Raw genomic sequence first — 23,820 nt, forward strand, 5'->3', positions numbered from 1 at the left:
TTAAGTTTTATTAACTCTATTAGCTAATCATACGCTGCTCCCTTACCCCTTGTAACTATCCCCAATAAAACTTTAAATTGATTAATTTTAGTTGTGTGTGTGTCTGCAGTTTGCATCGTGGCCCATATTCTCCTTGCATCCCTTACCTATATAGGTCTATTGCCACGTGCAGCCTGGTAAATAACAGGCCTGCATTTTCCTTTTGCCCCTGCGAATACGTGGCAATCTACATGGCGTCACGAACAGGATGCAGGGGAGTTGGGCCATGCCCGTGGCACGCTGCAAACCGCGCAGATAATGAAACTGAACAGTTCCAACATTTGCAGTTTCACCTTTTTACTAGCCAAAATTCGACCAATCCAAAAATAGAATGGATCTGTTCCCTTGGCTCGGGAAAAACTCTAAAAGGCTATACTGTACCATTAACCCTGGCAGATACAGGATGCCTCCTTCGGTGCCACCCGAGCTTTAGGTGTCAGCCAGCCGATTGTTCCCTGCAGCCTCAGTGCACGGAGGTTGTGGAGAACCTCGGTGCTGCAGATCCCTCTCAGCTTTGGAGAGAATGTAGCCGCATTGTTAGAAAAATCCAGAGGTACCGTTTCCAAATTGATTCCCCCACCTCGGGTAATACCTGCTGATCCGGCACGCAAATTATTATGCCAAATGATAAAAAAAATTAAATTTAATTAAGAAAACCAAAAAATTGCGACCCGATGAATATAAATCTGAGAATGTTTCTCAGAAAGAAAATTCAAGTAAATGGTCAGGTGGAAGCCCTAACTGAGAAAGAAAAGGGTAAATTTGTAATGGGTAATGAATTAGTGACTAGTACAGCTTGTAAAAGTGAACCTGAAATGGGTAACTGTGATTTGCTGGAAGTAGCTCAGTGTAGTGAAAAAAAGCAGCAGCTTATCTGTTGGGAGTGGCAATGTGCCTGGTAGGGAAAGTCTGAATGAGCCTAGGCAGCCTGGTGAGCTTATGGCTGTGTCTAGTCAGCAGTTTGGGAAAACAAGGATAGTGGAAGATGAGTGTCCCTATCCCTTACCTGTTTCCTGTGTGGAGAAATTGTAACAGTGAAGGAAAACTGTGCCTGTGTCTGTTAGGGGTATTGACTTGCCTATGGAGGAAGCTACCTCGGTCTCCAAGCAGTTGTCTGTGAACAGCCCTGTGTGCTGGGAAAAGGGAAATGAAATCCCAAGTTGTGTGTCTGGTGAAGGAGAATGTGTCTCCAGCGTTTCTGTGTCTGTGGAGCAGACAGAAGGTGCCTTTCAGCCTGTGATGGTTAAGGGTAATTCAGTTGTCTCAGAGTTGGTTGTAAATACAGCCAGAGCCCAGGAAGGGAATGGTCCTAAGTTTGGGTCTGCTGGGGGAATGCCATTGTAACTAGGTTGCATCCAGTTTGTGTCTTAGCAAAGTCCCAGAGACCAGACAATTCTGGTGCTTGTAGTTTGCCAGTTGCTAATGTGTGGCTGGAAAAGGGTGTAGCAGCTCTGTCTGATCAGGGTGATACCCTAGCCAGGCGCACAAGGAGAGCAGAAAAGGTGATTTAATTGTGTTACCTACTGACAGTTTAACAACTTGTAACAAGGAGAAAATAATTCCTAAACTTGTGTGTGTTGAGCCTTGACAACTTGCAGGTTGCCAGTGACTATGAGAAAGGTTGCAGAAGGAAGGAAAAGTACCTCTAACGACTTTATCTAGTAAGTCTATAAGTTTGCCTAAAAGGAAGTGTGGTAGAAATCTGCCTAATGGGCCAAAGGTGATCATGGATGTAAGTAAAACCCAAAAAAGGTCTGTTGTGGATCAGGACAGTGTTCCTTTAGAGCAACCCCTTAGGTGAAGAAGGTAAAAGCAAAATGTCTGTAAGGGGTGAATTGTTGCTTAGAAAAGCTGCTAAGGAAAGAAATCCTCATGGTAATCTGTGCAAGCAATTTACTGCAGCTAAAGGGTGTGAAAGTGATTTAATCAAGGAAGTTTTAGTTCCTAACAACCAAAGTTTTCTATTGTTAATGGATCCACTGACTTTTCTTTTGAAAAATCCAGTGGGGGTAGCTTTGAGAAGGTCTCAAATAGAGTAGAAGCTGTTACAAAAGTTAAGCAGCCCTGTAATCAAGTGGCTGTGTGTTGTGTGTGGCCAGCTTGTTGGAAAAAACAATGTTGTTGAAACAGAAATGTCTCCATGCTAGTGTCTGTGTTAATGCAAATTACCTGACTAGCAGGAGAAGAAACACTTGCTAATAGCTGTTAGTACAGAGAGCCCACCCCTCTCAGCCAGTGAATTTGGTTAAGCAAGAGAAATCAGGGTTTGGTCCTGCTTAGGACAAGGAGAAAAGAGAAAACAAAATTTGCAAAGGGAAGCCACAGGTTAACCTAAAATGGCCCCAAACTCCAATGGTATTAATCCAAAGGTGTGGCATGACAAACATGATTGTAAATGGACACTTGCAATGGAATTTGTGTTATTGCTCGAATGGTAATTTTTGCAACTAATGTGTTGCTATTACCAAAGAATTGTAAGAATGTACATACAGGAATCCTGCTGCAAAAGCAAATCCAATCCCACTATTGTTCTAACTAAGTCTGAGGCCTTGTCTACACTTGCAAGTTGCAGCGCTGGTGAGGGGGTTACAGCGCTGCAACTTAGCAGGTGTCTACACTTAAAAGCTCAGCCAGCGCTGCAACTCCCTGTTTGCAGCGCTGGTTGTACACCTGGGTCTGCTTCCGGTGTAGCGAGACCAGCGCTGGTGATGCAGCGCTGGTCATCAGGTGTGTGGACACTCAGCCAGCATTTTTATTGGCCTCCAGGGATTAGGACTTATCCCAGCATTCCTTTTCAGCCTCTCTGGTCCGTCACTGCTTAGCACTCCACTGCCCTGGCTTAGAGCTTGAGAGGAGGGAGAGCGGCGCTTGGAGGAGCTCCGGCCGGGAGAGCGGCTTTGCGCGCTTGCCGGAGCTCCGGCTTGCGGAGAGCGGGAGAGCAGGGTTGCCGGCCGCCGTCGGAAGCCGGCCGGGAGAGCGGGCTTGCCGGCTCCGGCCGGAGAGCGCGGCGCTTGCGGGGGGCTTGCCGGAGCTCCGGCCAGGAGAGCGGGGCAAGCTCCGGCCAGGAGAGCGGGGCTTTAATAGAAGCTGCATGTATGTATTTCAGTACAGACTTTGGCCTTTTACTGTTTTACACAGGGGTTGAAGAAAGGGACAAAAACAGATATCATGCTAACCTGATTGATTTTGGAGTTCATTTTTTTTTTTCCATGAAACTGAAGTACAAGGTATATACAGAAAGAAAGAGAGATTATAAACAAAGGACAATAGCAGTATGGGATAGCAGGGCTGTAATTTAGTTTCTCTTGTGATGCTAGTTATAAAACACTATCTGCAGTGGTGGTGTTTTTGACATCAGTAGAAAATCTGGATAGAATTATAGCCTTGAAATCAATCTGGGATAGAATGCAGAAATCTATAAATCAGACAGAAAACAACCTACAGAGTCTCATTTCAGGAGGGCTCTGTTCCTTAGAACTAAAAATGGTTAGTGTTCAAATACTATGTTTTATCAGACTCCCACCACATACACCTAGTGCACATAATACTAAATTATACACCATTGAGCGGGATCAGTCTCCTGACTCCTCATCTTATAGAAAGAGAAACAAACCTAGTAATTGATGGAAAAAAAGAAAGAAAATTAAGTTATTTGAAAACAAACAAAATGGGCTATAAAGTTTGTTAAAATGTAATAATAAAAAAAGTGCATACAGCATCCACCACTGCATCCAAAGAACTGCCCTAGAACAAGGAGGAAAATAATCACCGTACCCCCCTTCCTGTTTTATGTACTGTATTTTTAATAAAGGATTTCTTGTCTTTTTATTCACTGTTTATTATTACACAGAAACTGTAACATGTACTACAAGTAAAAAATAGGAACTGCAAATCAATGAAACCACTGCAGGTAACTGCTGGGAGCAATGCTCTTAACTGCAGTGGAAGGCACCCAATTACTGTTGGCTTTCAGCCTCAAAGTGCTCCTTTAAGGCATCCCTTATCCTTGAAGCACTGTGCTGGGCTCTCTAGTCGCCTTGCTCTCTGGCTGTTCAAATTCAGCCTCCAGGCGTTGAACCTCGGAGGTCCATTCGTCAATGAAGTTTCACCCTTCCCTTCACAAATATTATGGAGGATACAGCACGCGGTTATAATCGCTGGGATGCTGCTTTCCCCCACGTCCAGCTTCCCGTAGAGACTTCTCCATCTCCCCTTTAAACGGCCAAAAGCATGCTCCACGGTCATTCTGCACCGGCTCAGCCTGTAGTTGAACCGGTCCTTGCTCATGTCAAGCTTCCCTGTATACGGTTTCATGAGCCAAGGCATTAACGGGTAAGCGGGGTCTCCAAGGATCACAATGGGCATTTCGACGTCCCCCACTGTGATCTTACGGTCTGGGAAAAAAGTCCCTGCCTGCAGCTTCCTGAACAGGCCACTGTTCCGAAAGATGCGTGCATCATGCACCTTTCCAGGCCATCCTGTGTAAATGTCAGTGAAACGCCCACGGTGATCCACAAGCGCCTGGAGAACCATTGAGAAATACCCCTTCCGATTAATGTACTCGGATGTCAGGTGGGGTGGTGCCAGAATAGGAATATGCGTCCCATCTATTGCCCCTCCACAGTTAGGGAAACCCATTTGGGCAAAGCCATCCACAATGTCCTGCACATTCCCCAGAGTCACGGTTCGTCTGAACAGGATGCGATTAATGGCCCTGCAAACTTGCATCACCACTATTCCAACGGTCGACTTTCCCACTCCAAACTGGTTTGCGACCGATCGGTAGCTGTCTGGAGTTGCCAGCTTCCAGACTGCAATAGCCACCCGCTTCTCCACTGACAGGGCAGCTCTCAGTCTCGTGTCCTTGCGCTGCAGGGTTGGGGCGAGCTCAGCACACAGTCCCATGAAAGTGGCTTTTCGCATCCTAAAGTTCTGCAGCCACTGCTCGTCATCCCAGACTTGCAGGACGATGTGATCCCACCACTCAGTACTTGTTTCCCGAGCCCAAATGGTGGCGTTCCACGCTGCAGAGCACGTCCGTTACTGCGACAAGCAATTTAGTGTCAGCAGCGTCAGCAGCATCTATTTCATCATCTGAGCTCTCACTGTCACTTTGGAGCATAAGGAATAGATCAACTGCCAGACGGGATGTGCTGGCAACATTCATCAGCAACATCCTAAGCAGCTCGGGCTCCATTTCTTACTGAAATCACACGCAGCAGAATCACAATGGCACCAAACGGCTGAAAAGGGAAGCGATGCACCACGGGTCGTGGAACAGGAAGCGGAATGACCCGCACCCTTCCGTCCCCTTCCCACAACCCCAGCAGCAAATTGGGACGAGGTGCTCTGTGGGATAGCTGCCCACAATGCACCACTCACAACAGCGCTGCAACTGGTGCAAGTGTGGACACACTGCAGCGCTGGCCGCCGTCAGTTGTGGACACACTGCAGCGCTGGCCGTACACAGCTGTACGACCACGTGACACAGCTAGTTCATCATAACTGGCTCAGCAAACGTAGTTTAATAAAAACTAATGCCCCTGAGCAGGCTCGTATTCTGTTTTACAGGTTATGCTGCTCTCCCTCACAACATTCTTTGCCCATGGAGCCCTTAGGAGAAGGTGGACTATACGAACTTGGTTCACCGCCTACTGGGTGCAGGAAGGTCAGCGGAAACCAAGTCCCTGTCAAACCAGTCCCATGTCAGCGACTAAGTCCAGAAGATTGCCTTGTTTGCTCCACTGCTCCACTCAGTTCTCACCTAAATATCCATTACCCTTTCAATTTGTACCAATAGTTTATAACTTTTCTTCATTTAATATATCTAATGTAAGTTGTTCTTCCCCCTATGTGCAGTGGGCTGCTTCTAGTGTTTGGAATAATTGTTCTTCACAATTTAATTCTTATGTGTTTCCAGTTTTTAATGCTTCAAGTCGAAGTAATCATAGTTTTCCTTTAATTAAGAGTATTACAGTTCCAGCATCTCATTGTTGGGTTTTTGTGGTAATAGTTTAACCCCAGCCCCTACTTGGGTTGGTGCATATTCTAATTGTTCTATGTGAAGTTTCTCTTATCCTAATACCTCCTTAACTAAACCCACTCTTAATTTTACCTACCCCCCTCCTATTAATTGTTTTATCGTCTTGATCATGATATTTTTTTTGGAACCTTCTATACCTCCCTAACACATATGTATCTATTTCATGCCCTGCATCTGCATCATGCTGAGGCTGCATGTATCAATCGCACATTCACCTTTTATTCTGTAACCAATAATGGGTGGAGCCATACCACAGTTTCGTCCTTAAGACCCGGCCATTTTTGGATTTGCGGTAATGTTGCATTTGCTGTTCTTCCTCCCAATCCCCGGGGTATATGCACCATTGGCACTCTGTATCTACAGGGCGGAGGTATTTACACCTTGCCATCTAGCCACCGGCACCATCGTAGTACCCACTCCTTTTGGACTTGTTTGCAAACAGCAGCTCCCTCCCTCACCTCCTCTATTGTTAGTTTTAACCCTGTTGGTTAGATGATGTTACGTGATCAACTGCTGTTTCAATCCCTAGCTATTGAAGTGCTTGCTAATACTACGGGCAAGGGCCTCTCCTTAGTTAATCAGCAGTTAAATTCGCAACGATTAATATATCTGAAGCATACTGAATTCCACATGGAGCCACACTACATACAACAAGTGGGCTCCACCACCAGACTACCCAATCCACAGTTTTCTAGGCATAACTTAATGCTAGCTGACAGTCAGGTGTACAATTAGTCTGAAGCAGGTTAGAGGGTCTTAAGGACCCTTGGAGGTGATTAGATACCATGAAATAGTCAAATATCAGTCTCATGTTCAGGATAAATAAAACCCAACAACTTAGAAATGATGCACAAAAAGTTACTGTGAGTGAGAAGACTGTAGATCTACTTGTTAATTTGACTTAAGGAGGACAAGACGACTTGCCAGTAGACCTCATCTACACTGGGCCAGCAGCAGTGTTCAGAAGCCAAGGCTACATAGCATTGGGCCAAGAATCCATCTCTGTAGAACTTCACTAGAAAAACACCTGCTTGACAATAATACCTCCTTTACTGCTACATTTTGAGATCTGACTGCCATTTTTGATCCATTTTTTATCATCATTTGTAGGTGTCATGGTATAATTCCCCACTCTGAACCTTAGCGTCCAAAAGATAGGGTACCAGCATGAATTCCTCTAAGCTTATTTACCAGCTTAGAACCTGTAACGCTGCCACCAACCAGGAATTCCAGTGCCTGGTACACTCTGGTCCCCCCAAAACCTTGCCCGGGGACCCCCAAGACCCAGACCCTCTGGATCTTAACACAAGGAAAGTAAACCCTTTCCCCCACCGTTGCCTCTCCCAGGCTTCCCCTCCCTGGGTTACCCTGGAAGATCACTGTGATTCAAACTCCTTGAATCTAAAAACAGAGAGGATAATTCACCTTCCTCCCTCCTTCTCTTTCCCCCTCCCAGACTCTTCCTGAGAGAGACAGTAATCCTGACACAGAGAGAAATTAGCTTTTCTCTCCCCCTTCCCTCCTTTCTCCCCACCAATTCCCTGGTGAATCCAGACCCCGTCCCCTGGGGTCTCACACCAGAATAAAAAAACAATCAGGTTCTTAAACAAGAAACTTTTAATTAAAGAGAGAAAAACAGTAAAAATTATCTTTGTAAATTTAAGATGGATTAGGTAAAGGGTTTTTCAGCTGTAGACACTGGGAATACCCTCCCAGCCTAAGTATACAAGAACAAATTAAAATCCTTTCAGCAAAATACAAATTTGAACTCCTTCCAGCCAAATACACATTTGCAAATAAAGAAAACAAACATAAGCCTAACTCGCCTTATCTACCTAGTACTTACTATTCTGAACTTATAAGAGCCTGTATTGGAGAGATTCGAGAGAAACCTGATTGCACGTCTGGTCACTCTCAGAACCCAGAGAGAACCACCACTAAATTCTAACAGCACACACAGAAACTTCCCTCCCTCAAGATTTGAAAGTATCCTGTCCCCCGATTGGTCCTCTGGTCAGGTGACGGCCAGGCTTACTGAACTTGTTAACCCTTTACAGTCAAAAGAGATATATATAAAGTACTTCTGTTCTATTAACTCCTACTATCTGTTTATGACAGTAGGTCTTTGTTTTAAGAAAAAAAGTGTATCAAATCAACACTTACCTGTATCAGCCAAACTTGCAATCTCATCAAAACAAGATACGAAATTACCCTCCTTTAATTCTTTACTAATTGAGTCCCCAATCAGCCATTCCATTATTTGCCTGGGATCAAGATCAGACGGACAAGCCTACAATTACTCAAGTCACCCTGTTCACTCTTTAAATATTGGCATAACATTAGCTTTTTTCTAGTCTTTTAGAACTTGTACAGTGTTCCAATGAAAATCAACACTCATGGTCCATCAAGGTCCTCACCCAACTCTTAAAACTCTGATATGCAAGTTATTTGAATCTGCTGATTTAAAAATGCCTAACTTCAGTAACTGCAGCTTAACATCTTCCCAAGTAACTTCTTAAATGGAAAGCATCTCATCATCCTATCACATGACTACATAGTTTTTTTTATTTTTATTTTTTTAACCACCAAATAGAGAACAAATATTTATTGAACTGTTCTACCATTCAATAATAGACGAATACCATTGTTAGGATTCTTTTTGTTCCTAATATACTTAAAACCTTTATTGTCCTTAACTCTGCTGGCCATAGATTTCTCTTCCTAACTGGATTTAGCTCATAACGGTTTTTAGCTTTGTTGTGAAACCGGACGTTTTTGAAATGTGTGTGTGTGTATTAATACATTACTTATTGTTGTGATCTTTATCCTGTTTGCACATTACAAATGTGATCAAGTCATGATCACTTGTACCGAAGATAGCACTAATTTTTAGTGCTGTGATAATTCCTTTTTATCTGTTAAGACAAAATCTAGTATAGAATTCCTCCATGTTGGATGCAATACTTTTTGAGTTAGGAAAATGGCCATTGTCATATTCAGAAATTCTGAGGATGTTTTAGTACTGAAATATGAGACCTCCAGTTTAGGGTCACTCAGACTGAAGTTCCCCATGATCACATAGATCCCTCCTACATATTACATATAGATGGTAAAGGCGGTCATCCGTTTCCTAGTGTGATTTGGTGTCTGTAGCGGACATTAACTAGTTCCTCATCTTGTGCTTATGTTAGAACACTGATGCATAAGTATGCAAGACCATTTTCTTCCAAGTTGTCAGTTACTCAAACAGATAATATTTTTGACAGTGCTATTCATCCTCCCCTTTGGACCACTCGATCCTTCCTAAGTAGAATATACCCATTGACTTTAACATCCCATTCATGTGACTCATTCCACCAGATTTCAGTAATACCAACTACACTGAATTTATGATTACAAATGAGCAATTCCAATTCCCCCTGTTTGTTACCCAGACTCCTAGCACTGGTGTAAAGACAATTAAATAATTCACTCTCCTTGCACACGTTGGTTTCTTGATTAACTTCACTCCCAACATCGTGACTTTCGGCTAAATGAGTGCTCATTTGTTCCCGTTTTTACCGTCCCCTTTTGTTATTAGCTTAATGCACTCCTCACTGATGATTCCTCATGATTCTCTTCTCTCTGATGCTCGCAGCCTGCCCAGCCTGGTCTGCCTCCAGTAGCATAGAAAACCGGCTTGTCCTCTTGTCTATGGTGGTTATGAGCTGCCACGCCTCTGATTTTCCTCTCCCCTCCCATTCCTTGGTGGCCAATTCCTTTCTTTCTTGAATCTGAGGTAATGAAGCTTCCTGAATCTGGTTGTCCAAGAACCTCTCTCTGATGCTGCATAGGGTCTATATTTGTCCTTCCAATCCAATAATCTTTTCTTCCAGCACAGCCGCCAACTTTCACTTCATACACAGGGAGTTTCTTCTGGCATCAGACAGGAAAGAAAACACGGCCCATCCATTGCAGGTCACAACCACTGATCCATCATTAGCTATCAAAATACGGAATGTAGAACTGTACTAAGAAGGAAAACCTATTTTAGTCCCTCTCCAAACTCCCTTCAAAATTCTCGTTTGCTGCTCACAGGTTCACCAAGCAAATGACTTTTATTCTAAGCTTCTCTGCTCAGCTCTACCCTCTCACTACCAGGGAGAAATTAACCACTCTAACTTCAAGCAGTAGGGCTAATCAAAGGTCGTCAGACCACAGCCACATGGGCCTTCCACAACATGAACAAACGGAGCTCTCATGTGCCTACTCAAGGGCTCACCGCCCAGCCACACAACCTTTACATAGAGAACAAACAAACCAACCAACCAAACATCAAAGATAGATGCAGCTCCATTGACTTCAACATTACTCCAGAAACTCCGAGAACCTTTAGATCCATTGCACAGACCTCAGCCACTTGAAGCAACAGCGTGTTTAGGTAGGCTGCCCCATCTTTTCTAACTCCCACCACCGTGCACCCCTTTCAAGTATCAGTCCCATGCCTTCATTTCAAGTGGGAGGCCTATGATAATACCAAATATTAGGTGAATGTATGGTCTGAATCAGAGGATTACCCCCAACTTTCCCCCCACCAAAAAAAAAAAAAAAAATGAATGAAATGCTTAACACAGAAATCACAATTTCCTTGCTGCACCCAGAAAAACATCCCTTCTTCAATTAGGGGGAAAAAATGAGCATGAGTTTGTGTCTGCATCTCCAGTTCTACAAAGGTCAGTTCTTAATTGAACTTGCAGGTTTGCCTCAGATACTGTACTCCTGTCACGATTCATCTAACACCATCAAATCCCACCCTACCATCATCATTTCCCAGGATGTCTTGTTCTCAGTTTGGTCACATGATCCTTTTGGGGAACAAACTGTAGAATGTATTCTGAAAGGACCAAGCTTGAAAGAAGGCTGGCTGAACTCATGCCACAGCTACCCTTAGACAGGAGAGTGTGGCCTGTGCCATTTCCTTTGTTCTGGGCAACATCCCAGGAAGACTGCTTCCAAAGCTGAAAATACTTGAGCCTTTATTTCAAAATTCTTAAAGGTAACAAGTACATTTTTCCTACATTTACCAGTTGACAGGGAGTGTGTATAAAAAAAACAAATGAAAAAAAGCCCCACACATGTAATTCTGGATCAATGACATTTTGAACTTTGTGACAGGATAGCTGGAACGTCAGGTTTAGATACTCAGAAAATAGAAATGGCTATCAAAGTTTTACTCTTTCATATCCAAGTTCGTCATTCCTTATAGTGGGAATTTTATAGCTATGAAAACCTTAACGTTGACTTTTAACAAATGGATTTACAGACTGTAGTATTCAGCTATGATCACCTAGGTATCAATGTGAAGTTTTCTCCTGCTAGACATCCAGAGATGCCTAGCCATATAATTTGTAGCATCTGACTAACAGATGAACAGATTAGTCTCCACCTTGTAGATTTCATCACATGGTAGAAAAGATTTATCAGGCCATGAACCCGCTACTTTTCTGGTCCAGTGAAATTTAATTTTATTTGAAAGTTTCAGACCTTTCAACTGGTAGGATATTTTGATAAAACTTCCAATCACTCATCTACTCATGCTTTGTAAAACAGCTCTGAGCACTAAAAGGTAACAGACACTCTATAAGACTATTATTGTTTTTAGTCGTTCTGTGACTACTATGTCTACTGTCTCTCCCCCCCCGCCCCAAGTATTTTGAGTCAATGCACAATGAGGGAAGGGCTACTTAATTACTTGCAAGGAAGACAATTAAAACTTCCAGAATGAGAGCCAATGTTGGAGTCCTTCTTGGGATTCAATTTAGACAACTCAGCATGAAAATGAAGATTTGTATTTTGACTGTGAAGATTTTTGCTTTTACTTCTCAGAAGAAATAGTCCCCACACAACCTTGAGATCTGGCTTACTTGTTTTTAATCTTAACCACCAGCGCTCTATATTTAAACCCATTGTGTTAAGAGGGATCTTTGGAAGGCTCACACATCTTGATGAGCATGCTGGTGGAAAGATGGGAGACCTAGTTCATATCTGGTTCAACTCAACAAGGCACAGGCACTTTTTCCATTAATGTGAGTAGGGTTAAATGACACTGTTTGTTGAAATGTTTGTTCCCTTTCTACATTGTTTATAATTTTAGTTGCTGCCACTGATTGAGCTATACCTGCGGTGAATTAGGCAACTTCCCACCACCCCTGCAGGCAAAGTCCTAGAGGTGCTAGTCTGGACGTGTGCTGATGCCCGACACTCCACTGGTCTTGACCTCAACCCTTTCTACAGATGGGAGTGCATGAAATCCTCCTGTAGTAAGCTGTGGAACTGCCAGAGTTTAATTACTTCATGCCCACACAGCAATATTCTGCCTACTTTTATACCCATCCTTCAGCCCTTCCTATTCCCTTCTTTGATTGTAGCAATTAAAAACATTTATTAAGTTGGTGTCCAAAGGCCTCAATCAGAATCAACGTTCCACTGTGCTATACACTGGATAACCAGATAGCTTCAGTGTCGAAAATTGCTTTCTTTCACTTCTAGCTTGGTAGGAAACTTCATCCCTTCATGGTCACAGTCAATCATAATAATCCAGCGTGTAAGTGACAAGCGATAAGTCACTGTCTTAAGTTGAATGTGACAATAATGCACAGGTTGTAGCTGGTACCGAATATGGATGCCTGCTTTCACCATTGTCTTGGCTGCCATGAGACATCAGGTCTCTGTTCAAGCTCTTCCACTGGTTCTCAGTCAATTTTAGATGACATGTAGAGGCCTTTGGCCCAAACTCCAAAGCAATTAGATGAGATCAAGTGTAGTTGGGCCTTGATCCATGCACCACTGTGGCAGCTGTGCCCCTCTTGGACATTGCGGATCACAATAACCAGGATGAAGCACATGCAAGCTGGGGACAATGTAAATACAGCTGAGTCATAAGTAGCGTGTGTCCTCAAACCAAATAGACTGAAATTTGGCAAACGTGTTGGAGACTGGATAAGGAGTTGGAATTTCAGGAGAAACAGAGACTAAAAAGTCTCCGTATTACAAACACTTCATATTTAACCAACACTTATGTGACCGATTGCACCTCTGCATTCACACCCTACTATTACTCTTGTAATAATCTTTGTACAACATATGGCTTGTGAGGTATCATTAGAAAACTTCTCACTCACTGGTCAATATCATGGTGAAATTTATGCAACAATATTATATGTAAATTTATGAATTCCCTCTGGATGATGTTACTAGCACACGTTCAAACCCATATAGCTGTGACTAGGGAGAAGTTAAACAAGTCTATCCTAAAAAAAAAACAAAAAACCGAACACGTTTACACCTCTATTTACATATAAAGTAGTAAACAGAGTCCTTGGGACAGCAAAGACAAAGGATAAGCTAACACCTGGCTCCAGGTGTCAAAACTGACTGGCAATCACCCATCAAGTGGCCTTTCTTTGGCAACAAAGGGGGGGGGAAGGAATTGATTGATCTGCATTTTAGCACGTAACAACCTAGAGCATCTTTCAACATAAGACTCCGTGTCTATGTCCTTGCAACAGGAAGCAACTTTATCTAGGTATAATCTTCAGGAAAATGCATTTCAAGGGGTGACTGGACTACAAAAGCGGGGGGCAAAAACACCCCAAGTAATTTTTCTCTCTCTTCCCCATTTCACCTAAGATGACAAAGGAACCAGCCCTTTGATTTTGGGAGGGATCCTAACATGAAAATTTGGTCAGCAATGTTGCCGGGAACATGTGATAAGGATATTACTTTGAATGAAGTCTAGTTTTAGCTACTATCTTTAATTTTCTTGTAACCATTTCTGACTTTAATATTTTATACTTGTACTCACTTAAAATGCTCTGCAGTTAAATACACTTGTTTTATTTTTTAAAATCAAAACAAATTCAGCACTGTGTTAAAGCTGAGCTGTTTGATATCTCCATTTAAAGTAGCACGCTGTGTGGATATTGACCCCCCACAGGGGCAATGGACCTGAGAGGGCTAGACAGTACAGAACCAATGTTTTTGGGAAATTTTGTGACTGGGAGTGTGTTGGGGTCACCCAGAAAATAGTAACCAAGGCTGATCAAAGCTGGAGTGTTGCTGACAAGCTGCTGGGATCAGAGCTGTTAGACCAGGGCTGCAGCTATACACAGGTAATCAGGCTGTGAGCTACAGATGCTCTCTAGCTGTTTGAGAGTGGCCCAGGTTGGAAGTGATGACAGCAAAGCATTGCAAGGCACCTAAGGTTGATGGAGAGGTGGAGACAACTCCTCACTGATCTGGATTGCACTGCAGAATGTGACAACTTATTTTTGTCTTGATATTTAAATTTCCATGTTCTGAAAGCCTGCAATTCTACAACTAGGGTGACCAGATGTCTCGATTTTATAGGGTCAGTCCTAATATTTGGGGCTTTTTTTATATATGGGCTCCTACTACCCCCCACGCCCATCCCGATTTTTCACACTTGCTGTCTGGTCACCCTATCTAGAACTGCTCTTCTACTCACTTACCTATTACCTCTTTCAATTTGGTGTCAAAAAGGGTTAGCCGTTTGTGAGAAAGTTATGAACACAAAAGACAACATTTTTGAAATAACTTTTTACAACAGAATTCCCAACAGAAGCAAATTTTTCAAGTGTTTGCTCTTTAAGACTGAATTTTGTAAGCGCTCAAAACATTAAGCCTGACACAGTAATTGGGACACAATATCCAGGACCAGTCTTTGGGACTTAAAAGCCCATTTGTCTCCCAAACTTTTAATTTCTGAGGTCCCTTTACAAAGGATAAGCCACCTTTCACTTGAGACTATTTCAAGCCTATTTCACTGTGAAGGCAACATTCATTCAAAACAAAAATGAAAATTACAATTGAAAGTTTGTCAGAGGGTTTATGCTGAAAGTCATTTTCAGGTATCATCATCCCTGCATGCACCCAAGGCCAGTAAGCCCATGATAGAAATTCTGTCCGTTCACTGCTCATTTTAAGATACCCCTAACTAGCTAGTGGTTAGAGGGGAATTACCTGGCCCTCTGCTAATTATGCCAGGGCATCTTCATACTACATCTTGATCAGCAATTGGTCAAGCTACTTCCTCCTTCCCCAAGTTATTACATACATCATCCTTTAAAAAAAAAAAAAAAAAAAAAAAAAAGACTGACAGGCATCTACTAATAAATTGACATAGTTCATATTCACAGGCATGAAGAGCTGGGAAAACCACATTACTCTCTTCACATAATTTTTTTTTGAAGTAACTACAAACTCCTTAAGGGCCAAAGCTTCCTGTTACATTTTAGCTAGAACTAGGTCTTTGGATAGGAGTGGTGTTTCCCATTGCTGTCTTTTTGTAAGCTGCTTACTATGGTCTCAAGCTTCATATATTCCAGAAGTTAGGGAAACTGTCAGTCAACTTTTAAAAAGTAAAGGGCTGTTTTGCCAGAACAAGGCCCATTGAAGGGCATAAGCCAAGAACAAAAATAGTGCTATTGACTATATACAGAATGCTGTGAAAATGCACGAAGTAAACAAATGTCAAAAATCGCCCTTTAATTTTTCAGTTACAGTAATAAGAGAAGATAGCTGTCCATGTGAATTTTCTGCCTTTGTTACATGATTATTTTCAAGTTGATTGTATCCCTTTAAAGTAAGACAAACTTAAAGGGCCTCCACACAAATAAAAAGATCATCTTCTAGGCTCTTCCAGAAATTCTACAGTCTCGGAGAATGAGTTATTGTTTTATGTGCAGATATACAGGTGTATGTTTAGTACTTATTATGCATAGAACATAAAATGCATTTGTTACTCAGACTACCAGCAGGGTTGGCAGAGCATTAACAAATGTGTCAAGTTTTAAACGTACTTCTCCCTCCCCCATTTCATAATCTTAGATGAAGACAAAAAAATGCTGACGTAACACTAGACGGATTAACGCACACATTTCTACCACATCAGTCACTGGATGACTACAGCAACCACGAGAGAACCCTAATTTCCTTTAGATCATTTCTCTCTCAAAGACATCTGAAAAGAAGGTACAGTGCAGTAACCCACTTCCTACTGACAACTGCACTCTGCAACAGTAACTTTCTAAAGCAACTTTTTTCCATCATGAAGTCAAAATAAAACAAAATTTTAACTGTAAAAACATCTTAAAATAGTTATTACTGTTAATTTGTATATCCGTGCACGCTAAGTGCAAAAACTGACTGTGCAACGTTAGGGTTGGAGAGAAACTACAAAATGTTTGGAATTTCTTAACATGCAGCTTTTGTTTTTGCTGAATCTTTGTGAGGGAAGCTGTTCTAGTTTTCCCTCATATGACAGGTGTACATATTCCAATAAGGGACACTGAAAAAGGGGCAACAAGACATCACTGATCAGACTGTCAGCCAGTGTGTTTAACTTATGAGCATGTGTAGTTAAAGCAAGCAGCAGTGCCCTACACCCAGGTTCTTTTAATCTAAAAAGAAACCATCGATGTATTCCCAGTCTGACTTGCTTACTTTGGGGACAAAAATAAGTTGTTACTAATTTTGCTCCTATTAACAATGCAGTGGAAGAGGAGTTAGCTAGATTCCTTTTCTAGCCCCTGCACCAAATGAACTAGTCAGCCAAATTCAGACTGCATAATTCCACTTCTTTTGTTCTTTACTATATTAGAAACTAAGAATTAAAAAAAGCAATTCAATTAGTCTTATTGCCCCTCGGTGTTTTGTCTTAGCCCTTGTCTCCAGGGCTTCACAGCCTGCTGAGGCTTTCCGTCCATCCAGATCTTGCTCTCTACAGACTTCGCCATCCCAGGCCTCCCACTTGATCTGTACACAGATTGAGAATTGTGGAAGGACCTGGGAGGGGCAGTCTCTTGACCTGTTCTCCTGCACGAAAGGCAAGCAGCCTTATATGCAATTTCAGAAAGAACATACAACTAGGAACAAGAATGGGACTTACAACTACAGCTCCCAGTTTTAAAAGGCTTACTCAAGGGTGTGCGTAGGGGGTGGAGGGTGCGAGCAGGGGCAGGCTTCCGCCCCCCCCCCCCCCCATAGTGGTCAAAGGCACAGAACTTCTCCAGACCTGGGGCCATGGAGGCAGGAAAGATTAAGCTCCTGCCCAGGGCTGGGTGGAAGAAGTGAGCTTCTGTGCCCCGCCCCCAAAAAAGGGGTCAAAATTAAACTTCCTGAGCACATCCCTGGCCACTTACATGGCCCAAACCCAGTGCCTATTTCTAAATGGTATGCATAACAGGACAGTAAGATATACAAAAAGTCATTGAAAATACAGTAGCCTACTTCCACAATTTTATGTGGTCAGTTAGCATTATGAATTTACTATTTGTGCATTCACAGGATATATCACAGCTCCTTTATGCAGATTAAACAAAACAAGAGCATCTACCATGAATTGAGTCAAGAGACAATATCCAAAAGAGCCTCAAATCACAGAAAGCATCCTGCACTTTCCACATCTAATAGTTAATAAAGTGGAAATCTAAAAAGCGTTAAGATTTGAAATCTGAAAGAACAAGGATTTCAAAAGGTCAAGATTCCATCCTTCAGACATGCCATATCTGGGTACACAGAGCTAAAAAAAAATGTACATATGACACATTCAGCACTTGATAAGTCTGGAGGTCTGAATTCAGAGACAAGCAAAGCGTTGATACCAAAACCAAAGTACCACCAACTCTCAGCCACTTAAAAAGGATTAAGTGGAAAGATCTAGCAATGGACAGAAGGAAAGCATTCTGTTCCTCCTCCTGCAGTACTGAAGGATTGAAATGCAGAAGTAGGCTTCCTGTTCCCTTAAAACCTACTAAGGATAGAGGGACAAGAGTCACAAGAGTACTTTGACATAAATCTACTCCCAAAAATGTGTTTAAAGGTGACTGATCCTGTACCTCCACCATCCTTCCCAAAAAAGTCAGACTGGCTCCCAGAACAAACAGAAGAATTGATAGCCTTTTATATCCATCTCCAAATGACAAAAGGAAAAACAAGGTGAAAGACATAAAAGCTGCTATTTTCATGAAGATATTTTACTAGGATCTTTTGGTTTTGAGGTAAACCTTCATTTCCAAGCAATCTTGATTTTAGTAAGAGCCAAAATATATCATTTTTTGCACAGTTTTACCTGCAGAAAGCTGTTATAGCTGACTACATTAAATGCATCTTCAAAACGCAATAAGTAGTGTTGGGGAGGAAATAATGAACTGGAGAACAACCACCAGATGCATATTGAATTTTGATCCTTTGTAAGAGAAACACCTTTAAATTGTGCATTTGTGTTCTCCTTTACCAATACATTTTCTAAATTATTTAGCATTATCATCATCAGCTAATAGCGACAGCTCAAGATAAGAGTGCTTAATACTCCCCCCTATAAAGCCATTTTTCAATTGCTTATAACTTTGTTAAACTGTTTGGTGGAAGTTTTTTATGCTTGCTCTCTGCCCCAGGCAAAGCTTTCTTTGCTAAAGATTTCGGTGAAAACCATTCAGATATTTTGAAGAATTCGGTTTTGGAAAGCTACTTTTAAACTATATCAAAATTTCCATCAATTTTGGTGAAGAACAACAGTACCTCTGTGCTTTGGAGCAGGAATGTAAGTTTAGCATATAGACAGTCCTGGTGACAAAGGTATCTTTTGCGGTCATGATAATCCATCCAAATTTGGCAGTTATGTGTATGGCAATGGCAATCTGCATATGCTCATTGTTTGTTAGAGACCTATTACTAATATTTCAGAACATGCCAATTTCCCTGTGCATGCTCCAGCCCCACTACAACTCTACATGACAGAGTTAGAGCTCTAGGTGAGGAGATGAAACAACATCAGTCACAGCTATTCTTCCCTTAAAGTCAAAGGTGCACTGAGTTGGGAGCCAGGAAACCATCATGAATCCTAGTCTCAGTTCTTATAGCAACCAGTGTTAATTCTGGGCACTTCACAGCTGTTACAATTAAGCAAGGCCTTAAATCCTTATGTTACGGTGTGTCTACATGAAACACTGGATTTTTCACACCCCTGAGAGATATAGCTATGCCGATGTAAATTCCCAGTGTAGACCTGTGTTTAGGAGATAGCTATTCTTTATTCTACAAGTAAGGTAACAGATATTGTACAAAGTTACTTCTAACAAAGCTTGAGCATAGCTCATCTCAGCCACACTGCCTTTCAGAATGTGTGTACCAAATTTATGTCCTTGCTGTGCTGCCTAACTAAACACCAGACCACATTGCTCTGCAGAGCAAGACAAAGCCAGCACTCCCAACTGTCAACCTTCTCTTAGTACGTAGCAACTAGCTATGTAAGCTACTTGCAAAAAAAGTAGTGCCTGGTGGGACTAGTGGCTTGTTCCAACAAAGACTAATAGTTCTCTGCTGTCAGTTACTCCTTTAACTCTTTAGAAGTGTGTGCTGTGTATTTAAAGGTGCTGGGTTCCAAACTTGCTAGTGACACATGATGGAATTTGTTTTTGCAGTTTGCTCTTTTAAAAATCTAGGAGATTAGTGCTCTTGGAACATACAAAAATATTATGTAAAGTTGCAAAGTCAAGCAATCAAAAGATAAGAAAATCCAGTATTATGGTTATATGTTCAACCTTAATCCAGCCCCACCACTTTTATCCAAACATCAAATTCTTTAGTTACATCATCACATAACACTTCTGATTTTGCAAAACATGCAAAGTGAACGCGGCAAAAGATTGCTAGTAGGGAAAGGAGGTTCTCGTGTGTTTAAGGCACTAGACTGGGACCTGAGATAGCTGGGATCTATCCTTGGCTTTAAAGAAACCTACTATGATACTGAACAAGTGTATCATAATGCATGCACACTGAAGGGAGCCAGATTAAGGCAAATCTAAATCTGGTATTTCCAACTTGAGCACTTGACACTACAATATTAGTATTCTTTAATTTATAGTCTTTTGTATATAATATTGAAAGACATCTAGCAGTTGGGACACTGGACCACATGCCAGGAGATCTGGATTCTATTTAACTTTACCACTGAGTTGCAGGGTGTTCTTGGCCAACTCACTTCTCCATTTTATGAGTCTCCTCTTCCGGAGATGATACTTACCTGCACTCTCTTTTGTAAAGCACTGAGATCTACAAGTGAAAAGCACTTATACCAGAGATATCAAGCTGTATTCTGTTTTATGTCACTATGACATAACCTGAAGCTGAACTGAAGCCTCTGTACCCTTATCCAACTGATTGATGGTCAGCCCACAGCCATTTCAAAAGTATCTAATAGATGTACAAGGTAAGACACTCCCCCACCACACACATCTCTTATGTAAGTCTGAAATTTGCTGCCAGCCTTGCTCCCATTTTCATCTACTGCCCCAATCCATCTGGCATGGCTATGTACTACAGTACTGTCAATTAAAGTTTTCATTTTAACTTTTAAAATATGTATTGTGTACTCAATATTCCAAGTTTTACTTTTCATTCTGTTCAGAGAGCCAAGGGGCCGAGGAAGCAGCACTACTGTAAACTTTAACAGTAGGGACAATTAAGCAGAACACTCTGAAAATCAAAGCGCTATTCCCACCTAAGTAGTCTCCTGCTTAAGAACATGCTGGGCCAGGGGAAAGTCGTTTTGAAATTAAACCAAAGCTGAACTTCCCAGATAACTGAAAGTAAGTCCACACAGTCTCCCAAAGCGCCTGAGGCAACTGCTATTTTTAACCTCGCAGCTTGAGCTGCAAGGTTAAAAATAGCAGGTTAGATGTTTGGGCACTGAGACCCTCCTCCCTTGCTAGGTTTCAGAGCCAAGGCACCACCCCAAACCCGAACACCTACGATGCTATTCTTTGCTCCACAAGCCCTAGTCAACTGACCCAGGCTGAGACTTGTTTTTGCAAGGGGTTTTTTTGGTTTGTTTTTTAGTTTGTTTGCTGTGTACACAAAATAGACCACAAGTATTGGGTTATGTACAGTAGGTAAATTTTGCGAAGTTCCCACCAATGGCAACTTCAGTTCAACTCTGCCAGTGGTTGCAATGTTTGAAGTCCTAGCTACTGGCTGCCACTGGGACTTTCAGCCCTGTCAACCAGACCTGCTTTGAGCAGGATTAGAAGACACTGTGCTTAGACACCAATACCCAGTTTATATTAGGTCTCCTGACATGGATGGCACTCGTGAAGCTTTAAAAAAAAGTGTTTGCAATGCTGAAAAACTTTTGTGAAGTGTTCCTAGTGTACTTATGGCCTCTATAATTAGGTAAATTCCAACACAAAGGCGTTTAAAAAAAAAAGTTTCGATGCTGCATTGTGTAGAACATTACAACACAACCTTACTGGTTCTTTTAAAAACAATAAGATCAAGCTCCTTTTAATGATTTATAAATATTCTTACTGTACTACTAGTTGCTGGCACACAGATCCATTATCTGTTATCAGTTCATTCAGTTTTAATTCAAGGTGAACTTTTCCCTGCAAAAAATAAAAATACCACATGTAAATATTTTTGAAATCCTTTATTTCAAAAGTAGTAACAGCACATAGGAAAGTAACTTACACATACTTTTAAAATATAATTTATCCCTCTATACAAGATATAGAACTTACTCTTTTAAAACAAAAAAATCAGACACGCTAGCAGAAAATGGAGGCAAATCAATGGCATACTAATGCTGAGGGGAACATTTCTGGGTAAAGAGCTCACTCCTACTCCCACTGACTTTAATGAAACCCATTGTCAATCTTGGTAGAGCCAACTAGTAATTTAGGGCCCGGTCCTGCCCTCACTGAGCTAGCAAAAATGAGACAAGCAAGTCTTGATATGCAATATATGACCAAACACTACTATACCCAGCAATATGGAACTCTAGAACCTTCATTGTTGCCTGTTCTAACTAGGTTAAGGAGGATGAAAGGCTGCCAGAAATATTTATGAGTGAAAACTGAGAAACAAGTTATTACTGTTTATTACATGAACAGCTCTAGCAATGTGCTAAGTGCTTTCCAGACTGAGGAAGTGACCTCTTCTCTTTATCTAAGTGTTTGATCTAAATGACAAAGTAGTGAAGAACAGCGAGAGTGAACTTTACTTATTTCCATGATACATGTCTCATGATTCAGTTCAGCGTAACACTTCTCTGCAGTGACAGCTAGGGTTTATAAAACAATACTCAAAATATTTATATACTGTTTGATACAATGAGAGATACCATTTGATTTCAAACAGATTTTGAAAATGATGCATGGGAGCTCCGTTATTTGTTAATAGCCTCTGTGCAGTAGTCACCCAAATAAGTGTACTTAATGTAGAATCTCATTCATACAAACAAAAACAGCAATTGTTTTGGTTACAGCTGTGTGAGGACAAAGAGTAAGCCATTTTTTCCCATACCCTCTGTAAATGATGATGTATCCAACCAACTTTGGGACAACACTGCAAAATTAACATATATCCATCTTTGGACTCTTCCTCTCTGCATCTCACTGATAACACTCATTTGACCTGGATACAAAACCAGAATGGTTACTTGTTCTACAGTAACTGTAGTTCTTAATATTGTAGTTAGTGTGGATTCCACTGTAGGGGGATATACACCTCATACACGTAAGTTTGGATTTTTTTCCTTTTTATTAGCAGTATATATCAGGGCTGCACAGGTGCCCTGTGTCTCTTTGTGCTCTCACATGAGATCTTCAAGTGCAGGGTAGCCATGACCTACTGTCAGTTCCCTCGCAAGTCAAACCCCATGTTGCTAAAGGCTCCAAATAATGCTGATGGAGGACAGATTGTGGAATTCACACTGACTACAACAGCTTCTTGAACCACAGTTTTTGTATGGTATGCAACTATTTTCTGTCCTTCATGTGTATGTCAGTGTGGATCCCACAGTAGGAAACTGACAAGCAGTACCCTCACTGGACAGTGATAGCAAGGAGTTTCAGCTGTCATTTAAACAGATTGAAATATTACTCTTCTGAATTTGGCATCCAACCTGGCTACCATTCAAGTGCATAAAATATTTTAACAAAGTTAGAGGGCTGCTCCCCACAGCTGCCTGGTAGATCTTGGACATTTGTATGTTTTGGAAGCAGGCAGACAATGCCATCTATATCCTGGTAGTGTGTGCCTGGCCATTTGAAGGGAGAGGCTTGCCCACTTGACAGCAGATGGAGATTCACTGTGTGATCCACTTTAAAATGCTCTGCAATGAGATAGCCTGGCATTTCGATATATCAGAAGTCACGGAAGACCAGACCTGGTGGAATAGGGCACAGCAGCTTTTGAAGGCGGAGTTCTCTAGACTGGGTGCAACATGGGCTCAATCTTGTCAAATTCACAGATGAATCAAAGGACCAGTGTGCATTGCCAAAGAAAAACAAGTCTTCAATCATAACCTCTGTCTCTTTAGGGATGACCCAGTGAAGCTGAGAGCCATGATGCTCTGTGCATGGTTACTACAGTAGCTAAAGACCTGATCTGCCATTTTAACAGCATAATTAAGGAAGGTTAGCTGGTGCTCAAGCTCTTTTCTACTGTCATGAGGGATCTTTACAAGGAAGTCTGTCATCCTGTCTCACATCAGAAAGTTACAGTTGGCCAGGAAGGCCTGGCAGCAGCCATGCACCGATACAGTGACACTAAAGAGTATGACTTCCTCCCAAACAGGAAGAGTCATTTGGGGTCTTCATCTTTGGCATCTTTTTGTTCTCTCTACTTTTCTTTTTCAACACAACTAATAAGTCTAGGTTTATGTGACTGCACAAGTA

The 23,820-nt window shown here is 41.8% G+C and overlaps 1 protein-coding gene across 2 annotated transcripts in view; it reads right to left on the minus strand.

The window, feature by feature from the left end:
- The window catches only part of RASA2 (RAS p21 protein activator 2), a 114,723-nt gene that overhangs the window by 50,556 nt on the left and 40,347 nt on the right, over nt 1-23,820 (minus strand). Inside the window, exon 5 of one of the 2 annotated variants that reach the window (XM_075068494.1) lies at nt 21,449-21,525. The exons of the other annotated variant lie outside the window; for it this stretch is intronic. Within the exon in view, the coding sequence (XP_074924595.1) occupies nt 21,449-21,525 (77 nt within the window). The remainder of the gene's footprint in view (nt 1-21,448; nt 21,526-23,820) is intronic. 2 annotated transcript variants of the gene reach the window in all.

The sequence above is a fragment of the Chelonoidis abingdonii genome, chromosome 8, assembly GCF_003597395.2.
Source record: "Chelonoidis abingdonii isolate Lonesome George chromosome 8, CheloAbing_2.0, whole genome shotgun sequence".
Lineage (NCBI taxonomy): Eukaryota > Metazoa > Chordata > Testudines > Testudinidae > Chelonoidis > Chelonoidis abingdonii.